Source organism: Heterodontus francisci, chromosome 11 (assembly GCF_036365525.1).
Source record: "Heterodontus francisci isolate sHetFra1 chromosome 11, sHetFra1.hap1, whole genome shotgun sequence".
Taxonomy (NCBI): Eukaryota; Metazoa; Chordata; class Chondrichthyes; order Heterodontiformes; family Heterodontidae; genus Heterodontus; species Heterodontus francisci.
Window position 1 is genome coordinate 95,975,463 of NC_090381.1, and position 17,117 is coordinate 95,992,579.

Genomic DNA, 17,117 nt, shown 5'->3' on the forward strand with positions numbered 1-17,117 from the left:
CTACCTCTTTCAACACTCTGGATGGTATCACCATCGGCCCCATTAATTTCTCCAGTACACCCTTCTCACTAATACTAATTTCCTTCAATTCCTCATTCTCCCTTGTCCCTTGGATCTCTAATTCTCGGAGATTTCTTGTATCTTGTTCAGTGAAGACAGACACAAAGTAATTATTTAGCTTCTCTGCCATTTCTCTATTTCCCATTATAAATTCTCCTAACTCTGCCTGTAATGGACCCACATTCGTCTTAGCCAAACATTTCCTTTTTACGTACCTATAGAAGCTTTTACGGTCTGTTTTTATATTTTTTGCTAGTTTACATTCATATTCTATTCTCCCTTTCTTTATCAGTTTCTTAGTCCTCCTTTGCTGTATTCTAAAATCCTCCCAATCAGTGGTTTACTACTATTTCTGGCAACTTTATAGGCCTTTTCTTTTAATCTTATACAATCATTAACTTCCTTTTTTAGCCATGGTACGTTTACTTTTGCGGTTTTTGTGCCTTGGAGGAATGTATAGTTTCTGTAAACTATGTAATAATTCTTTGAAGACTATACATTGCCTATGTAATGTCATATCTTTTCATGTATTTTCCCAATCCACCTCAGCCACTTTGTCCCTCATACCTTCATAGTTTCCTTTGTTCAAATTTAACACCCTGACTTCAGATTGAACTACGTCACTTTCAAACATAATGTAAAATTCTATCATATTATGGTCACTTCTTCCTAAAGGTTCTTTTACAACAAGATTCTTAATTAGCACTTTCTCATTACATAATACTAGATCTAAAATAGCCTGTTCTCCAGTCGGTTCCTCAACACACTGCTCTAGAAAACCAACCATAACACAAGAAACTTGACCTCCACAGCATTAGTGCTCACTCGGTTTACTATGTGCAGATTGAAGTCACCCATAATTACTGTATTACCCATGCTAGATGCTTCTCTAATCTCCTGATTAATACCATGCCCCACACTACCACTGCTGTTTGGTGGCCTATAAACAACCTACCAATGTTTGCTGCCCTTTGCTGTTTCTTAGCTCCACCCAAACAGATTTGACATTTTGTTCTTCCGATCTGAGATCCTCCCTTACTAATGTACTGATCCCATCCCTTATTATCACCTTGGTGGGTTTGCATTCAGTCTTAGATTCAGGGTCACAAGCTGGTGAGAGCATCACATACATGCCTGAGCAGCTGACGGAGGCTGTGACAGATGAGGCTACTGACAGTCTGAGGACTGTGGGTGGCCAGGCCCATTCTGAACCTTCTGATGACGAGCCTCTGGTGTCAACACAGGACATGCTGGAGTTGCAGAGAGACTAAGGCAACATCTGGCGGAGATACCAGAGGCCATGCACAGCCATGAGTGGATGATGGAGGAGTCCATCCATGCCATGAGTACTGCTATGTCTGAGGCATGTGAGTGCATGGCTTTTTCCATCAAGAGTTTGACGACCCTCATGGAGAGCTAGATCCCACAGATGCACGCAGACCTGCACACCATCGCCTCGGCAATGAACTGAATGCAGCTGTGCAAGGTGAGAGAAGGCCAAGGTGCCTGGAGTCTTCTCCAGGTCTTCGCCGTTCTCTGGTCAGCAGGGAGGTTCAAGTGAGCCTTGAAAGGGAGGAGGAGAGGCTGACCCCTACAGCTGGGGGCTCTCCTCAGGGCACACTGAGTGTGGACAGTGACTCCTCAGCCCCTCAGCCTGTTGAGCCCAGCTGCAGTAGTCCTGACGACTGAGGAGTGTCCTGCACCTGTGAAGCAACCCTTCAGACAGCCAGGGCCATCCAGGCCCCAGGCAGCCAGAGGATGGCTGCCAAAGTCATCCCAGGCCAAGGGGCAGCCTGATCAGCTTGTCTCCAGCCCAGCAGTGAGCACAGGGATCAGACCTTGTAGAAGTACTCGTAAACATATAAAGAAGAGCACCTAGACGCACTTGGGGATTCACAGGTTTATTACTTCTGCCCTTTTATATTGTTCTCTGGACTTTTTTCAAACTGATCACATTCATTGTTGTCAAATGCCCATTCTGTCATGCCTGAATTGGGAGATTCTGCCATCAGCTTTACTCCCTCCATGGGCTGCCAATGTAGGCGTGGGCTGTGTTTGGTTAACGTCTCCGATGTGCCAGAGCGGGTGGTGCTGCTGGGTGTTAGGAACGGAATTGAGACATATTGAGAAAGGAGGCAACAGGCGGAAATACAGTGAGTTGTCTATTTATTGAGTCCACTTTGAGAGGCCATAATGATGGCAGGAATTGGGTATGTATCAGATTGTCCCTTGCACTCTCAATGGCCCTGCTCTCCGCTGCAAGGGAATCGTTACGCAGTGTTGCCTTCTCATTATCCTCATCCTCCTCATTGATGAGGACTGGTGGTCAATCATGTCATCCAGTGCTAGATTGTGCAGAGCACAGCAGACCACCGTAATACATAAGACCCTCGCAGGGACATGCTACAGGGCCCCACCGGATCAGTACATGCATCAGAATCTTATCTTCAGCCTGCTTGATAGTAGTTCGGGTGGAGCAGTGGCAATTGTTGTACCTCTCCTCTGCTGCAGTGTGAGGGTTCCTCACAGCTGTGAGTAGCCATGTCTTCAGTGGCTGGCTGCTGTCCCTGAGAATCCATCCTTGACAGCGAGTGGGGGGCCTCACAAGCTGTGGCACTTGGTACTGTGGAAGTATGTAGGCGTCGTGGCTGCTTCCTGGGAAGTGGCTACACACCCGCAGAAAACATTTTTGGTGGTCACAGACCAGTTGAACATTGATGGAATTGAAGCCCTTCCTGTTGATGAAGGCGGGTTGTTCGGTGGGATCCTTGATGGCCACATGCATGCAGTCGATCACACATTGCTCCGAACCCGATGGCCCTCTCGGCCTGACTGTCAGGGTCAGTCCAGTAGCACACACGGTTGCTGGCCCTCTTGAACAGGGCATTAGTTACCCTCTTGATGTAGTGGTGTGCTGCTGCCTGGGAGACCCCACACATGTCCCCAGTGGATCCCTGGAAAGATCCAAACATGTAAAAGTTGAGTGCCATAGTGATCTGCAGGGCCACAGGCATTGGGTGTCCACTGAAGCCCATAGATCACAACTCGTCCTGCTGCATGGCGCATAAAATGGTGACAGGGTCCCTGGACAACTGCATTAGCTGAGGTGAGTCCGGTATACGCTTTGGCACAGGTGGGCCCTTCTTGGTGTGGCCGACTGCTGCTGCTGCTCCCCTCTTGAGCTTCACGGGCAGGCGGAGTTGCATCCTGGCCCTCCCTCCATCTCAGCTGCAGCTGCGTGGTATGAGGGTCCACAAAGATGGTGTGTATGAGACCCATGCCAGCTGATCATTGGCTCTCCAGGGTTTGCTGCCTAGCAAAGATGAACTTGCCTTGGCATCTTTCCCTTTGTTACTCCCTTTGGAATACACACTGATGTCTTGTCAGTGGCTACCCGTGCAGAGTGCCCAGCACTGCCGGCTGACAATGGCCTCTGATCCCCCCCCCCCCCCCTTTTTCCCTATCCACTGCTCCCCATGGCTGCATTCCTGAGGCAACATTGAGGCCTCACCTCTGTGCCGCAACCTTTCAATGGCCAGGGATCAGAAGGCACGTGATCCCCGCCCATTGTTGACTAAATTACAAACCCCCCATTGAATTGTGATCACTTCAGTGCAAATATATTGAAACAACCTGTTCAGCAATTTAAATTGCTGTGTCCGGGCAGCAACGCCGCCTTGGAGCTTTCCCACCGTTGACAAAATCTGGAACCTACGTCGCTACATTAGGTTACCGGGCAAACACATCCCTCCCTATTCTTCAGGCACCCCACCACCATGTCTCCATTCCTGCTCCTGCTAAGCTCACAAAATTCCGCCTCTCGTGTGCATTGCAATTCCACTCTCTCTGTCAGCCTCCATTATCATGGGCCCAAGTTTCAACAAGATTTTATATTTGTAGGTGGGAACTGAATGAAAATAACTTCATAAATGTTATTTTTTTTAAAAATAAACTTACTCTAATTTGAAGAAAATAATTAAACAAGTGTCTGTGCAGGTTTTTCTCCCACAATTTTGCGTGTGAAAAGCCCAGTAAAATCATTCAGCCTCAATCCTAATTGTTGCATTGGAGACTGATTTTGCACAAGCTGAGAGTCCCAACTGAATCTGAAATATGTTCTCACTGTTTCCTAGCTTGAAAACTGCAACTATGCTGTTGAACTGGGTAAAACCAAGGCCAGCTTTTCCCTTGTGGGTATTGGTGGGAAAGACTTGAATGATGGCAATCCAACACTTACACTGGCACTAGTCTGGCAGCTCATGAGAAGGTAAGGGAAACTCTTGTTGATTCAGTCATGTAGATTTTTAGAAGACAAAAATTCTTCTGGCTGCTTTGGCAATATGGTCTTTCAAGGGTTGTGTATAGATTTGAGATTATACAGAAACATCTAAAGAGTTAATATTCTGAAAGCTAAGCTCATTTGTTTTGAGGAATGTTCTTTGGAAAGATGTTGGGATTCATGGAATAAATAAATTTGATGAATTTTTACTTGGAAAGAGATGGTTGTTATTGAACACATGATTACCACTTTTGCACTCCTGAATGAATGATATTTTTCTGTAGAATACTGAGGGCACAGATTTCTATCCTCCACAGTGGCGCGTTGGTTAGCACCGCAGCCTCACAGCTCCAGCGACCCGGGTTCAATTCTGGGTACTGCCTGTGTGGAGTTTGCAAGTTCTCCCTGTGTGTGCGTGGGTTTCCTCCGGGCGCTCCGGTTTCCTCCCACGTGCCAAAGACTTGCAGGGTGATAGGTTAATTGGCCATTATAAATTGCCCCTAGTGGTAGGTGGTAGGGAAATATAGGGACAGGTGGGGATGTGGTAGGAATATGGAATTAGGGTAGGATTAGTATAAGTGGGTGGTTGATGGTCGGCACAGACTCGGTGGGCCGAAGGGCCTGTTTCAGTGCTGTATCTCTAAACTAAACTAAACATATATAAGACTTAAGAGTTTTAACATCCCTGGAGTAGGTAGGTTGGTAATAAATGAGTAGTAATTATTAAGCCAGACGTATGAGATTCATTTCCAACTCAATGTGGTATCTTTTTCTCAAACTACTATTCAATGCAGTTTACATTGCATGCAGATTTGCATATCTACTATTGCTATCCCATTCACTAATGTGTGTTAAAACTAGTGTATAGCATTCTTAGCATCCATTTTTGTATGTGTATAGCTATTTTACAAATAAAACCTGCAATGACTATTTAAAAAGCAAAGGGTTCAGGAAACAAGCAGCCGTAATTAAGATTCTGATTGACTGTATCTTGCTCTTGAGAAAACCTTTGCATCATTTTTTTGTTGATTTTGAATGCTAGATTTTTTTTTTGTCCAGGGCCTGGAGCACATATGCACACCCACAAGTTTTGCTAGCATTTTCATCAGAGAGGTAGCTGAGGAGTAATTAGGCACTTAGTGAAAATGTAATCACAGGTTGGTTTTTTTTTAATTTTATTTTTATTCTTTTCAGGTCTCCACACACCATTCCCTAAGTAGTCAGTAGATTATTTGACATTGCAGGTTAGGCTGCTCTGGCCTCTGGGAAGTGTGGAAAAAGGGCCTATGGTGACGAGTTTGCCTTCTGCCTGCTGCATTTTCCCTCAGTCCCAAAGACAAAACACGTCTGGTGCCACCTCTTTCTCTCTGGATTTGAATGAAGTGCTGCCTAGTTATTGGTGGATTTTTATTACCATTCTATTGGATTATGGAAATCCGAATTTGCTTTTGTTCAGATGCAAATTATAAAAAGGCCACATCATGAAAGTGTTTAATCTTTTATCTTCCTCTTTTATTCTTTCAGGTATACTCTGAAGGTGCTGTCAGATCTTGGAGACGGATCTAAGGTGACAGATGAAATTATTATAAAATGGGTAAATGAGACCTTGGCAAATGCAAAGAAGAGCAGTTCAATTACTAGCTTCAAGGTAAATGCAGAATTTGAGATATTGTGGCTTACCCAATTTGGCTTTAGGTTTAAATCGGGAAATTGCTTACCTGCACTGCCTCCCATTGACATCACAAAGGCTGAAATATAAGTTAGCAACTAGCATATTTGTTACCTAGAATTTAACGGCTATTATAAAGGCACACAATAGAACTGAAGATAACTTCTGTTGTGCTCCTTCCTCTTGCTCTCACGTCTTTACAGCAATGTTTCTTGTCTGTCATGTACATCAAATTTGTTGAATGCATTATGACCGTTGAGCTATCTGCCAAATTTCAAACTTCTTCCTCATGTTTAGGTTTCCTTTTTTCTTCTTTGTAATTGATTTTTTCCCCTCTTTGCAATTGACTATTTTCTACTTCCATTGTTCATCAATCATTTAATGCAAGTGTGTTTTCCCAACTTCAATTTTCTGCCCAATTACAATCTAGTTGGAAGATTTGTCTGAGGCACAGTTCTCTAACCATCTGCTTATACATTTATATAAATTATAATTTATGCAAATAACCTTTATAATAAGTGTACAGTTCTGCCATTCAAGGAAATAAAATCACAAACTTAACCCATTCCATCTTCTAATCACAACAAATATTCATCCCCCGCACCATTCATAACATGATGCACCGAGCTGGGTCACATGGCCATACAGGGTTTGTGGAGGTGTGGATTCATTGCTGTTTATAATCCTTTGAAACCAGTTGTTTACCTAGGTCTTTTGTACTTTTGTTGGCAGTCTGTTCCAAATAATCTGCTGCAACCCTGAAATCTGACTTGCTTGAGAATTGTTAAGCAGTACTCCATTCTAAATGTCCCAGGCTATTTTCCCCTTGCTTAAATGGCAAATGGGAACAGTAAAGCAGTGGGCAAGATAATCATCCTTGGCAATGAATTCCATTGAAGTCAAGAGAATGAATTTTGTGCAGGTCGTTTTAACAGGCGGCCAATGCAGTACTGCCTGTTTTACACTGGCAAGATGAATTTCTACACCATTTATACATTTTTAAACTGTGTCCGTTTGACAACTATAATGTAATTGTGTAATTTGAGCTGCGGTGCATATTATATATGTACAGTTGGACACATTTATTTGCAACTCACTTAGTTGCAATTCCCATCTTAACATAAACATTTCTGAAGTTCTATTTTTCCCCTATACTTTCAATTGTGAAAAGTTGCTATATTACACTTTAATTTATTGTGATTCTCACTTAAGTGCAAGTCTGACGTGCAAAAATCCCACTTTAATGAGACTTGTCACCTTTGGACTTGAGGCTTTCACCTCTCAATCTGATCAATTCTTAAGCACATTGACCACTGAACCCAGATTGGAATATAGGTTGCATTACAACAAGACCCAGCTGTTCTGTTGTGCTCTTCCTTATCAAACCTGTGCAAAAATGAGTGAAAGTGAGAGAAAAGGAGTTTTACATAGTTGTTGTGCACTAACCAAATGGGCTTGAACAAGATGAAACCTCCTGTGATTCAGGAAAAATGCAAAATCTCACTGCTTTAAAAATGTGTAAACTTTTCCAATTGGTTACAAAAGCAGTGCTAGTGTTTAGATGACACTAACAATTCCAGAAAGTGGCTACAATCTTTGAATGCCAGGCGCCAGGCTGAGAAATCAGCGTAAGATTGTGGTGCTTTTCATGGATGCTGGTACTTGCCATGATGTGACTCTTAACCTTTCAAAGGAGATCCAATTTTTACAACAACTACTTGCATTTACATAGCACCTTTTACATAGTAAGTGTCCCAAGGCACATCACAGGAGTGTAATCAAACAAAAACTCATGCTGATACTGTGACTGGTGACTAAAAGCTTGGTGAAAGAGGTAAGTTTTAAGCAGCATCTAAAAGAGAGAGAGTTGGGGACACATGGAGGTTTAGGGAGGCAATTCCAGAACTTGGGGCGAGATGGTTGAAAGCACGGCTGTCAATCGTGGGGCGAGGAAGGTGGGGATGCATGAGGTCAGAACTGGAGGAACATAAAGTTCTCAGAGGGTTGTAGGGTTAAAGGAAATTACAAAGATAGGGAGGGACAATGCATTGTAGGGATTTGAACAGAAGGATGAGAAATTTAAATTGAAGCATTTGTGGAATGGGAGCCAATGTAAGTCATTGAACACAGGTGTAAATGGGCGAATGGAACCTGGTATAGTTTGGTATCTATAATGAAAGGATTCCCGATGGTTTGAATGAGGTTGAGTTTTATCTTTTTGTTTCAATAACAGTGACCTTTTTCATCTGTGGAAAGATGCCTGATGCAGAAATTTGTTGCTCTCTGAAAGACTCTGCATTCGTGGCTGCAGAGGATTTTAATAAAGATATGCCAGAGTTGGAAATTCACAAGTTAGAAAAGTTTATTTTGCACTGTGTGTTATCTCTCGATTCATTGAGTTAAAAGATGGCGAAACATTCGATGTATTTTTTTTACACTGGAAGAGCGAGTGCAGAGTTGGTGACTTCTGATCATCACCAATAAAAATATCACAGACCTCTTTACATAAACAAAAGCTCCTGCGATGTGAGCATTTATCTTTATATTTTAAGATGTTATACGGTATACACCCGTCTTGTAAAATGTTGTACAAAATTTAAGCAAATTAAGGTTGTTTTGCACCAGGCCAGCTTTTATTTTTATTGCTTCCCACTTTGTAGAAATTCACATTTTATCATAATTTGAAAAGCTATCTAGAGTGGTTGCAATTAAACAAGTTCCAGTGTATTATCCACTTGTTTAAAGGATTTATTTTTGTTGTTTATCCCCCAGGATAAATGCATTAGCACCAGTTTGCCTGTTATAGACTTGATAGATGCTATTCTACCTAATGCAATTCGCTATGACCTGGTGAAACAGACTGACTTCACAGATGTTGACAAGTTGAACAATGCTAAGTAAGTTTCATGTTCATGATCAGTAATTCTTAATGCTCTACCAATTAGTTAAAAAATGTAACTTCTGAATTGGGTTGGGAAATTCTTATTTTAAGTACTTTTGAGACTGTTGTTTTGGGCAATGTTAAAACTGCAAATTCTGGTCTCAAAATAATCTGTTTCACAAATTGAAAAAAAGACTTGCATTTATATGTCTCCTTTCACAACCAGTGGATCTCCCAAGGCACTTTACAGCAGTGAAGTATTTTTGAAGTGTTGTCACTGTTGTAATGTAGGAAACATGGCAGCCAATTTGTGCATAGAGAATTCCTACAAACAGCAATGTGATAACCAGATAATCTGTTTTTGTGTTTTGTGATTGTGTTTTTGATTGAGCGATAAATATTGGCCAAGACATTGAGGGTAACTCTCCTGCTCTTCTTTGAAATAGTGCCCTGGGATCTTTTATGTCTACCTGAGGGGGCAGATGGGGGCCTCAGTTAAATGTCTCATCCGAAAAACAGCATGTAATAGCTGAAACTAGCTGTTAGATATCCGTTTGATTCTTGTATTTTTATCTACCAGATTTGCTTGTATATTAGTAAACAAAAAAAATCAACTGAATTTATGTATTTCACCCAGCCTTTCTACTGATAAGTAAACAGGAGAAAATACTGCTTGAAATAAGATTTCCATCCCCTCTTTTCCCATCTCTCAAAGCCAATTAAGCGCAAACGGTCAGGTAAATAGACATCCTATTTTGAATTGCTTTTACTGTTTAAAGGAGGTCCAATTCCATTGTTGCTTAAGGAAGAGTAGGACTTATTGCTTTCCTCGTTATCCTTTGCGGCTAGTAGTCAGTAATACTAGCAATAACTGAAATGTCAGTGACAGAGATTTTATTGCTAAAATGTTGAAAGGCATCTTTAAAATGTTGGAGGCTGGGAAGACGTCAACAAAAATTAATGATGAACAAAATGTACTGCACCAAAGGTGGAATGGGCATAATAAAACTAGAAGCTGAAATGCAGGGCTGAGGAACAAAAGACACACTTTCCAGAAGTAGCACTCCTAACCTTAACTGAATACTCTTTTATGGTGTGCTTGTCTCTTTCAGATATGCCATTTCAGTAGCACGAAAGATAGGCACTCGTGTATATGCATTGCCTGAAGATCTGGTGGAAGTGAAGCCAAAGATGGTTATGACTGTATTTGCTTGCTTAATGGGAAAAGGATTGAAAAAGGTGTGAAGAGAACTGAGCACCTTGTTCACATTGATCCTGTCTGCCATATCAAACCAATTCAGCATCCTGCAATTTACGGAGTTTATCTGTCATTATATTTTTAAATCTGTTTTCAGCAGAGAATATGATATAATTGGGAACAATTTCAAAAACAAAAAGTAACTGGAAATTATTTTCATTCTTGAGCACTAAGTTAATTACAATCCTTGCATTTTAAATGTTCATGTATTGAATTTTCCATGTTGCTGTTAGATTAAAACTCTTACTTATTTCAGTTTATTTTTTATAACACATTATCCACCACACTTTTATCTCTTGTATTGCTTACAATGTACATGTGTCCAAAGTTCTTGTACTTAAGCATATTCATGATTGACCTGCTTTTTGAAAACAGCTGTTATTTTGTAAATTGCTTCTATTATAATTGAATTGCAAATATTTAAATTTGTACAATGGGTTCTGTGGAAGGAGTCAGAGTTATAATTCAATCTGTGGTTTTCATTAGGTTACATACAATCTAATCGTAACTTGAGTGGTTTGTGAATGCCTGCGGTGCCCTGAGATTGAATTACAGCTTTTAACTGCTGCCATAATTTCTGTTGTTGGATAACTACATAGTCATAGTTTAAATCTACAGGTATGCTTTGTTACTGAGAAGGTACAGTGGTGCCATCTGAACACATGGGTGCAAATACTGCTCCAACCGTGTTCACGAAATTATATAATGTTGATCACTATCTCCACAAAGCAGAATAATGTGCAATTCATATGTGACTATAAACTTTAATTCTAATAAACCTATAACTTATTTGGTAAGAAATTGCATGCTTGAATCAACATTTCTGTGAATTGTAGGCACTAATCTTTATATCTCAGTCTTATATTCATTATTATGATAAAGACTTTTGCACGAAAAATGATCGCATTTCTAAAAGTCACTGCTGCCCCTTGGTGAGATTTAGTAAAGATTTGACTACATAATGTGCTGATCTTTTAAAACTCATATAGTCCTAGAATGTTTTGTACTCAGTCAGACTCTGATTTTGTGTTCATATATTGTATTGTTCTTGTAGCAGGAATTGAAAACAATGAGTCATCAGAAAATGCATTGGTTTTATCGATGGTTTAGAATTGTGTTTGGCTCAGGATCTGTCTACTGTTGACTGCAGTAAGAGTACTCTATGCTGTTGCTTAGACAATAGTCATGTACTTGGTGTACATTACCATCTTATTAACTGCAGGAATTATATGCACAGATAGATGATATATCTTTATTATTGTTTGCAGTTCCGATTATAAGAAGCTCCTCTATGTAATCTGTTGCCTGAGTGTAACTGAATTGGAAATTTCATTAAATTCAGGGTTTCACAGCATATAGTTCCACAGATTTACAAGTAGCCTCTTTGTGTACGCCATTGCTTTAGATGATTTAAAAATTTTTTGGAGGGGTTGTTGCAAAACATTGTTCAAAATGCATGGTATTTGAATAGTTTACATAATCAATACCATTAGAGTAGCAACTAGTACAAGTAAAGTGAATCAATGTTAATTTAATATAGGGGGAAATGTTCCAACTTGCCACTCAGATAATAAATCACCCATTTCAGAAGAGCTGCAGTGTTGGAAACACTCGATTTTAAATAACCCTTGGCTGGTTTCTATAATGGATGATATTACGCAACATCAATTTTATGCTTGGGTAGCATGTTGAAAATCTACCCCCTTATCTGTCCTACAACTTCGTTCCATACGAGCAAGAGAGATAGTGTGGTGAAGGCAATGAAGGCTCTTTTTTTGTTTCCTGTTTGATGTATTAAAGCTGGAAATGGGAGCTGCCAGAGGTCACTATTTGGCCAGAGTGGCACAATTACCTTATTCTGATTAGATCATTGAAAAAGTAGCATATTCTGTTTTCAATACACCGTTAAAAACCTGATGAGAACATACCTGAGTGTGCCACTAATTTGGCATGTCATTTTTATTTTTATTATTTATCTCTTAGTGCAGTAGGGGACAAATCACTGCAATTGAATCAGTAAAGCTTATCACTGCCTGTTCTGAAAACAGACCAGCTTCAAGGTTAAATTTTAATATGTGAATTTATTAAGACCAAGTGGCCTGTAGAAGAGCTTCACTTTAGTTATAGCTCCATTTCAGTGATGGAATTTATTGTCTGATCTGTATAATGGAGCATTTAATGGTGAAAATCAGGCCGAGTAAACAGAGCTTTCATATGTAAATGTATGTAATTATATCGATATATATCAAAAATGAGTGATTTTCAAACACAAGGCTTAAATGACTCAACAAATAAAGAGATATCAATATATAACTGGCCTATTTATCTGTACCACAAACTCACTTTAGATTTTTATTAATTGTTCTGTTTTCTAGACCTTTGGAAAATTGTGTATACAGACACTTGGGCATGTAGGCACGTTCTAATGTTTTGGAGAGGATGCACAGGTTTTTTTGGATCACATACCAGATCCCTGGAACTGGCACTGCCTTTCTGTACCCTGGCATGGTTCCTGGTGTTGGTTTACCCAATTTGTTCCAATATCTGCAGAGCTACTAAAGACCTAGTGAGATGGGGCTAGGTGATTTTTGACAGTACCATCCTAGTCACGGAAACCTTTTTATAGTGTTACATTCTGCCATTATTCTTTTGCAGATATGATGTGCTTCTTGTCCCAGAAAGAAACACTCAGAAATTGGTTATCCGAGACTGACTTCCTCACTAGTGAATGAAGATCAAAGTCCAAAGGTCTAGGGCACACTTTGTGCTGATTTAATTGCAGTCTCTACAATCATCAACTGAGGAATTGTAAAGTTACAGATGGAAGTACATTTCAGACTGATACAAAGATAGAAACTAGATCTGTTAGCCTGAACTACCTCCAGAAGCTTATGCATACATTTCTTGAACCTAGCCTCATCATGGTGTATATGGCAACTGCCAGTGAACAGAAACTTCTTGAGAGCATTTCTATGATTTCTGAGATGAAAGAAACATGATATACTTAGTTGAATCTTTACCATTAGTCATGACATCAGTCATGTTCTGTACAAAATGATAGAAATGAACTTTGAACATGGAATTAATCTTTCTGCAATTAACAACATTAACTTTAGCTCTGATTTTTGCCTAAGAGTGTGGTGATTTAGCTTCCCAAGCCTCTAACTCATCACAGTTCCAATTCTCGACTCACTGATGCCTAACCAGGTGACAGAAAAGGATGTTTCACAATATGGGGATGCAAGAATACCCTGGTGATGTATGGGGAAACAACAAGGGCATGAAGGGTGCAAATTTCACCTCTGTAGTGCTGCCTTGCTGATACCCCTCCGGGGAGTGCATGTTGTGTCAGCAGCCACTTCTGGTGTGGCATGCTATCTTGAAAAGGGCATTTTTGCAAGTGTCCCCTGTGTGTGTGTGCGTGTGAGGGAAGCAGCTGAACCGATGATATCCCGACATCACACAACCATATTAGTTGAAATGTCCAAATTTGGACCATGCAGGTACATTGTACAAATTCAAATGTCACTCAACAAGGAACAGGCGCTCAGCTGCAAGAAGGGCTCAGCACTTGTGCTACTTAAAGGGCCAGGCACCCAATTGGCAGGTAAGGTGATTTTTAAGAACGTTTGCTATTGAAACGTGTCCAGAAGTACTGTGCAGTGTTTCTGGAGATGTTGTGATGAGTTTCTGGATTCGACAGGGAGTGTTGCTGCATCTTCACAGGGAGGGCTGAGGAAGCGTGTGGAGGCAGCAAGAGGTGGGTGTGAGGCTGACAGCATTGCTAAGGTGAAGTGGAGTATCTGATTGTGCATGAGAGTCCTGAGTGCCAGGGACTGCTAATGGGTGATTGATGGGATTGTGGTGCATTGAACAGTGTGAGGTTGGTGATGTGGTGGGTAGGACATATGACACTGGCCTTGACCACCCATGTGAAGTCATGAGACTTCTTGTGCCACTGCTGCCAGGTCCTTACTTGAGGAGGGATGTAGTTGCATTGGAGGCAGTTCAGAGGAGGTGCACTAGATTGATTCCAGAGATGAGGGGTTTGTCTTATGAAGAGAGATTGAGCAGTTTAGGCCTTCACTCTATAGTTTAGAAGAATGAGAGCAGATTTAATTGAGGTTTTTTTTTCTTTGGCCTCCTTGTCTCAAGAGACAATGGGTAAGCGCCTGGAGGTGGTCAGTGGTTTGTGAAGCAGCGCCTGGAGTGGCTATAAAGGCCAATTCGAGAGTGACAGACTCTTCCACAGGTGCTGTAGGTAAAATTGGTTGTCGGAGCTGTTACACATTTGGCTCTCTCCTTGCGCTTCTGTCTTTTTTCCTGCCAACAGCTAAGTCTCTTCTACTCGCCACGCTTTAGCCCCGCCTTTATGGCTGCCCACCAGCTCTGGCGATCGCTGGCAACTGACTCCCACGACTTGTGATCAATGTCACAGGACTTCATGTCGCGTTTGCAGACGTCTTTGAAGCGGAGACATGGACGGCCGGTGGGTCTGATACCAGTGATGAACTCGTTGTACAATGTGTCCTTGGGGATCCTGCCATCTTCCATGCGGCTCACATGGCCAAGCCATCTCAAGCACCGCTGGCTCAGTAGGGTGTATATGCTGGGGATGTTGGCCGCCTCGAGGACTTCTGCATTGGAGATACGGTCCTGCCACCTGATGCCAAGGAGGTATATAAGATGATTAAGGGGATTGACAAAGTAGACGTAGAGAGGATGTTTCCTCCTGTGGGGCATCTAAAACGAGAGGTCATAGTTTTAGGATATGGGGTAGCAGATTTAAAACAGAGATGAAGAGAAATTACTTCTCTCAAAGGGTCGTGAGTCTGTGGAATTCACTACCCCAGAGTGCGGTGGATGCCAGGACATTGAGTAAATTTGAGGAGATAAGACAGATTTTTTGATTAGTAATGAGTTAAAGGGTTATGGAGAACGGGCAGGAAACTGGAGTTGAGGCCGAGATGAGATCAGTTATGATCGTATTGAATGGTAGAACAGGCTCGAGGGACTGAATTGCCTACTCCTGCTCCTAGTTCTTATGTCCTTGGGTCCAGATGCCAGGTATTGACCTCCCTGGCCAACTGCTCCCAATCCCTTCTCAGCCTGATGGCCTCCTGACCCCTCTACCACCACCACCACCAACCCCCTTGGAACCATGGTGTTTCTTCTCCTGCCCACCTTCACCAAGGCCTCCAGTGCTGCATCCGTGACCGTCTGGCCCTCTCTCTGCCCTGGTCTTCCATTTTCCTTGTTTAGAATTGCAACATTAGCATTCAGCAGCAGCCTCCCGTCATTCAATGCAGCTTCCCTTTAAGATAGACTGCCTTTTAGAAAAGAATGCTGGTTGCACCATTTGCTATCCATGTTTTATGGCCTTCTCCTGACAGCATAGACAGAGGGCAGCACGGAAGCTATTTGGCCCCACACCACAATTGAGATGAATTCAATAAATTCAACAAGGGTTGGTCTTAATTTGCATTTGATCCCTATTGTTTACTTTTGCTGACTTCAACCAGTATTTTCCTCTGTAGAATAATTAGCATATCTTCACTACATTACAGGCAAGAAAATTTTGCAAAGCTGCACTCCAGCATTTCTTAGAGTATAGTTTGTACTGTTCCTACTATTGATATGAGCATACGAATTAGCAGGAATAGGCCACTTAGCTCCTCAAGCCCGATAACCTTCCATCCCCTTGCTTATCAAGAATCTATCTACCTCTGCCTTAAAAATATTCAAAGACTCTGCTAGCACTGCCTTTTGAGGAAGAGAATTCCAAAGACTCACGACCCTCAGAAAAAAATTCTCCTCATCTCTGTCTTAAATGGGCAACTCCTTACTTTTAAACAGTGACCCCTAGTTCTAGATTCTCCCACAAGGGGAAACATCCTTTCCACATCCACCCTGTCAAGACCCCTCAGGATCTTATATGTTTCAATCAAGTCACCTCTTACTCTTCTAAATTCCAGCAAATACAAGCCTAGCCTGTCCAATCTTTCCTCATAAGACAACCCGCCCATTCCAGGTATTAGTCTAGTAAACCTTCTCTGTACTGTCTCCAACGCATTTACATCCTTCCTTAAATAAGGAGACCAATACGGTACACAGTACTCCAGATGTGGTCTCACCAATACACTGTATTACTGAAGCATAACCTCCCTACTTTTGCATTCAATTCTCCTCTTAATAAATGAAAATAGTCTATTAGCTTTCCTAATTATTTGCTCTACCTGTATACTAACCTTATGCATTTCATGCACTAGGACACCAAGATCTCTCTGCACGTCAGAGCGCTGCAATCTCTCACCATTTAGATAATATGCTTTTTTAATTCTTCCTGCCAAAATGGACAATTTCACATTTTCCCACATCATACTCCATTTGCCAGAACTTTGCCCACTCACTTAACCTTTCTATATCCCTTTGTAGCCTCCTTATGTCCTCTTTACAACCTACTTTTCTATCTATCTTTGTGTCATCAGCAAATTTAGCAACCATACCTTCATTCCCTTCATCCAAATCATTTATATAAATTGTAAAAAGTTGAGGCCCCAGCACAGATCCCTGTGGCACATCTTGCCAACCAGAAAACGACCCATTTAGGCCTACTCTGTTTCCTGTTAGCTAGCCAATCTGCTACCCATGCTAATATGTTAACCCCCACACCATGACGTTTTATTTTCCGCAATAACCTTTGATGTGGGTGATATGTGGGGTACAATGAAAGCAAATTTACCAATTTTGTAGGTTGTGGCAAATCTCATCATCTTCTTTGGCCTCCTTGTCTCGAGAGCCAATGCGTAAGTACCTGTAGGTGGTCAGTGGTTTGTGAAGCAGCGCCTGGAATGGCTATAAAGGCCAATTCTAGAGTGACAGACACTTCCACAGGCGCTGCAGATAAAATTGGTTGGCGGGGCGGTTACACATTTTGCTCTCTCCTTGCGCTTCTGTCTTTTTTCCTGCC

At 41.6% G+C, this 17,117-nt stretch overlaps 1 protein-coding gene across 3 annotated transcripts in view; it reads left to right on the plus strand.

Moving 5' to 3' along the window:
• LOC137375407 (plastin-1-like) overlaps positions 1-12,460 on the plus strand; it is a 176,399-nt gene extending 163,939 nt beyond the window's left edge. For all 3 annotated transcript variants that reach the window (XM_068042586.1, XM_068042585.1, XM_068042587.1), the window contains exons 13-16: positions 4,194-4,327; positions 5,864-5,987; positions 8,781-8,905; positions 10,002-12,460. In XM_068042586.1, coding sequence (XP_067898687.1) covers positions 4,194-4,327; positions 5,864-5,987; positions 8,781-8,905; positions 10,002-10,134 — 516 coding nt within the window. In that variant the 3' untranslated portion in view covers positions 10,135-12,460. The remainder of the gene's footprint in view (positions 1-4,193; positions 4,328-5,863; positions 5,988-8,780; positions 8,906-10,001) is intronic.
• Positions 12,461-17,117: the final 4,657 nt, after the last annotated feature.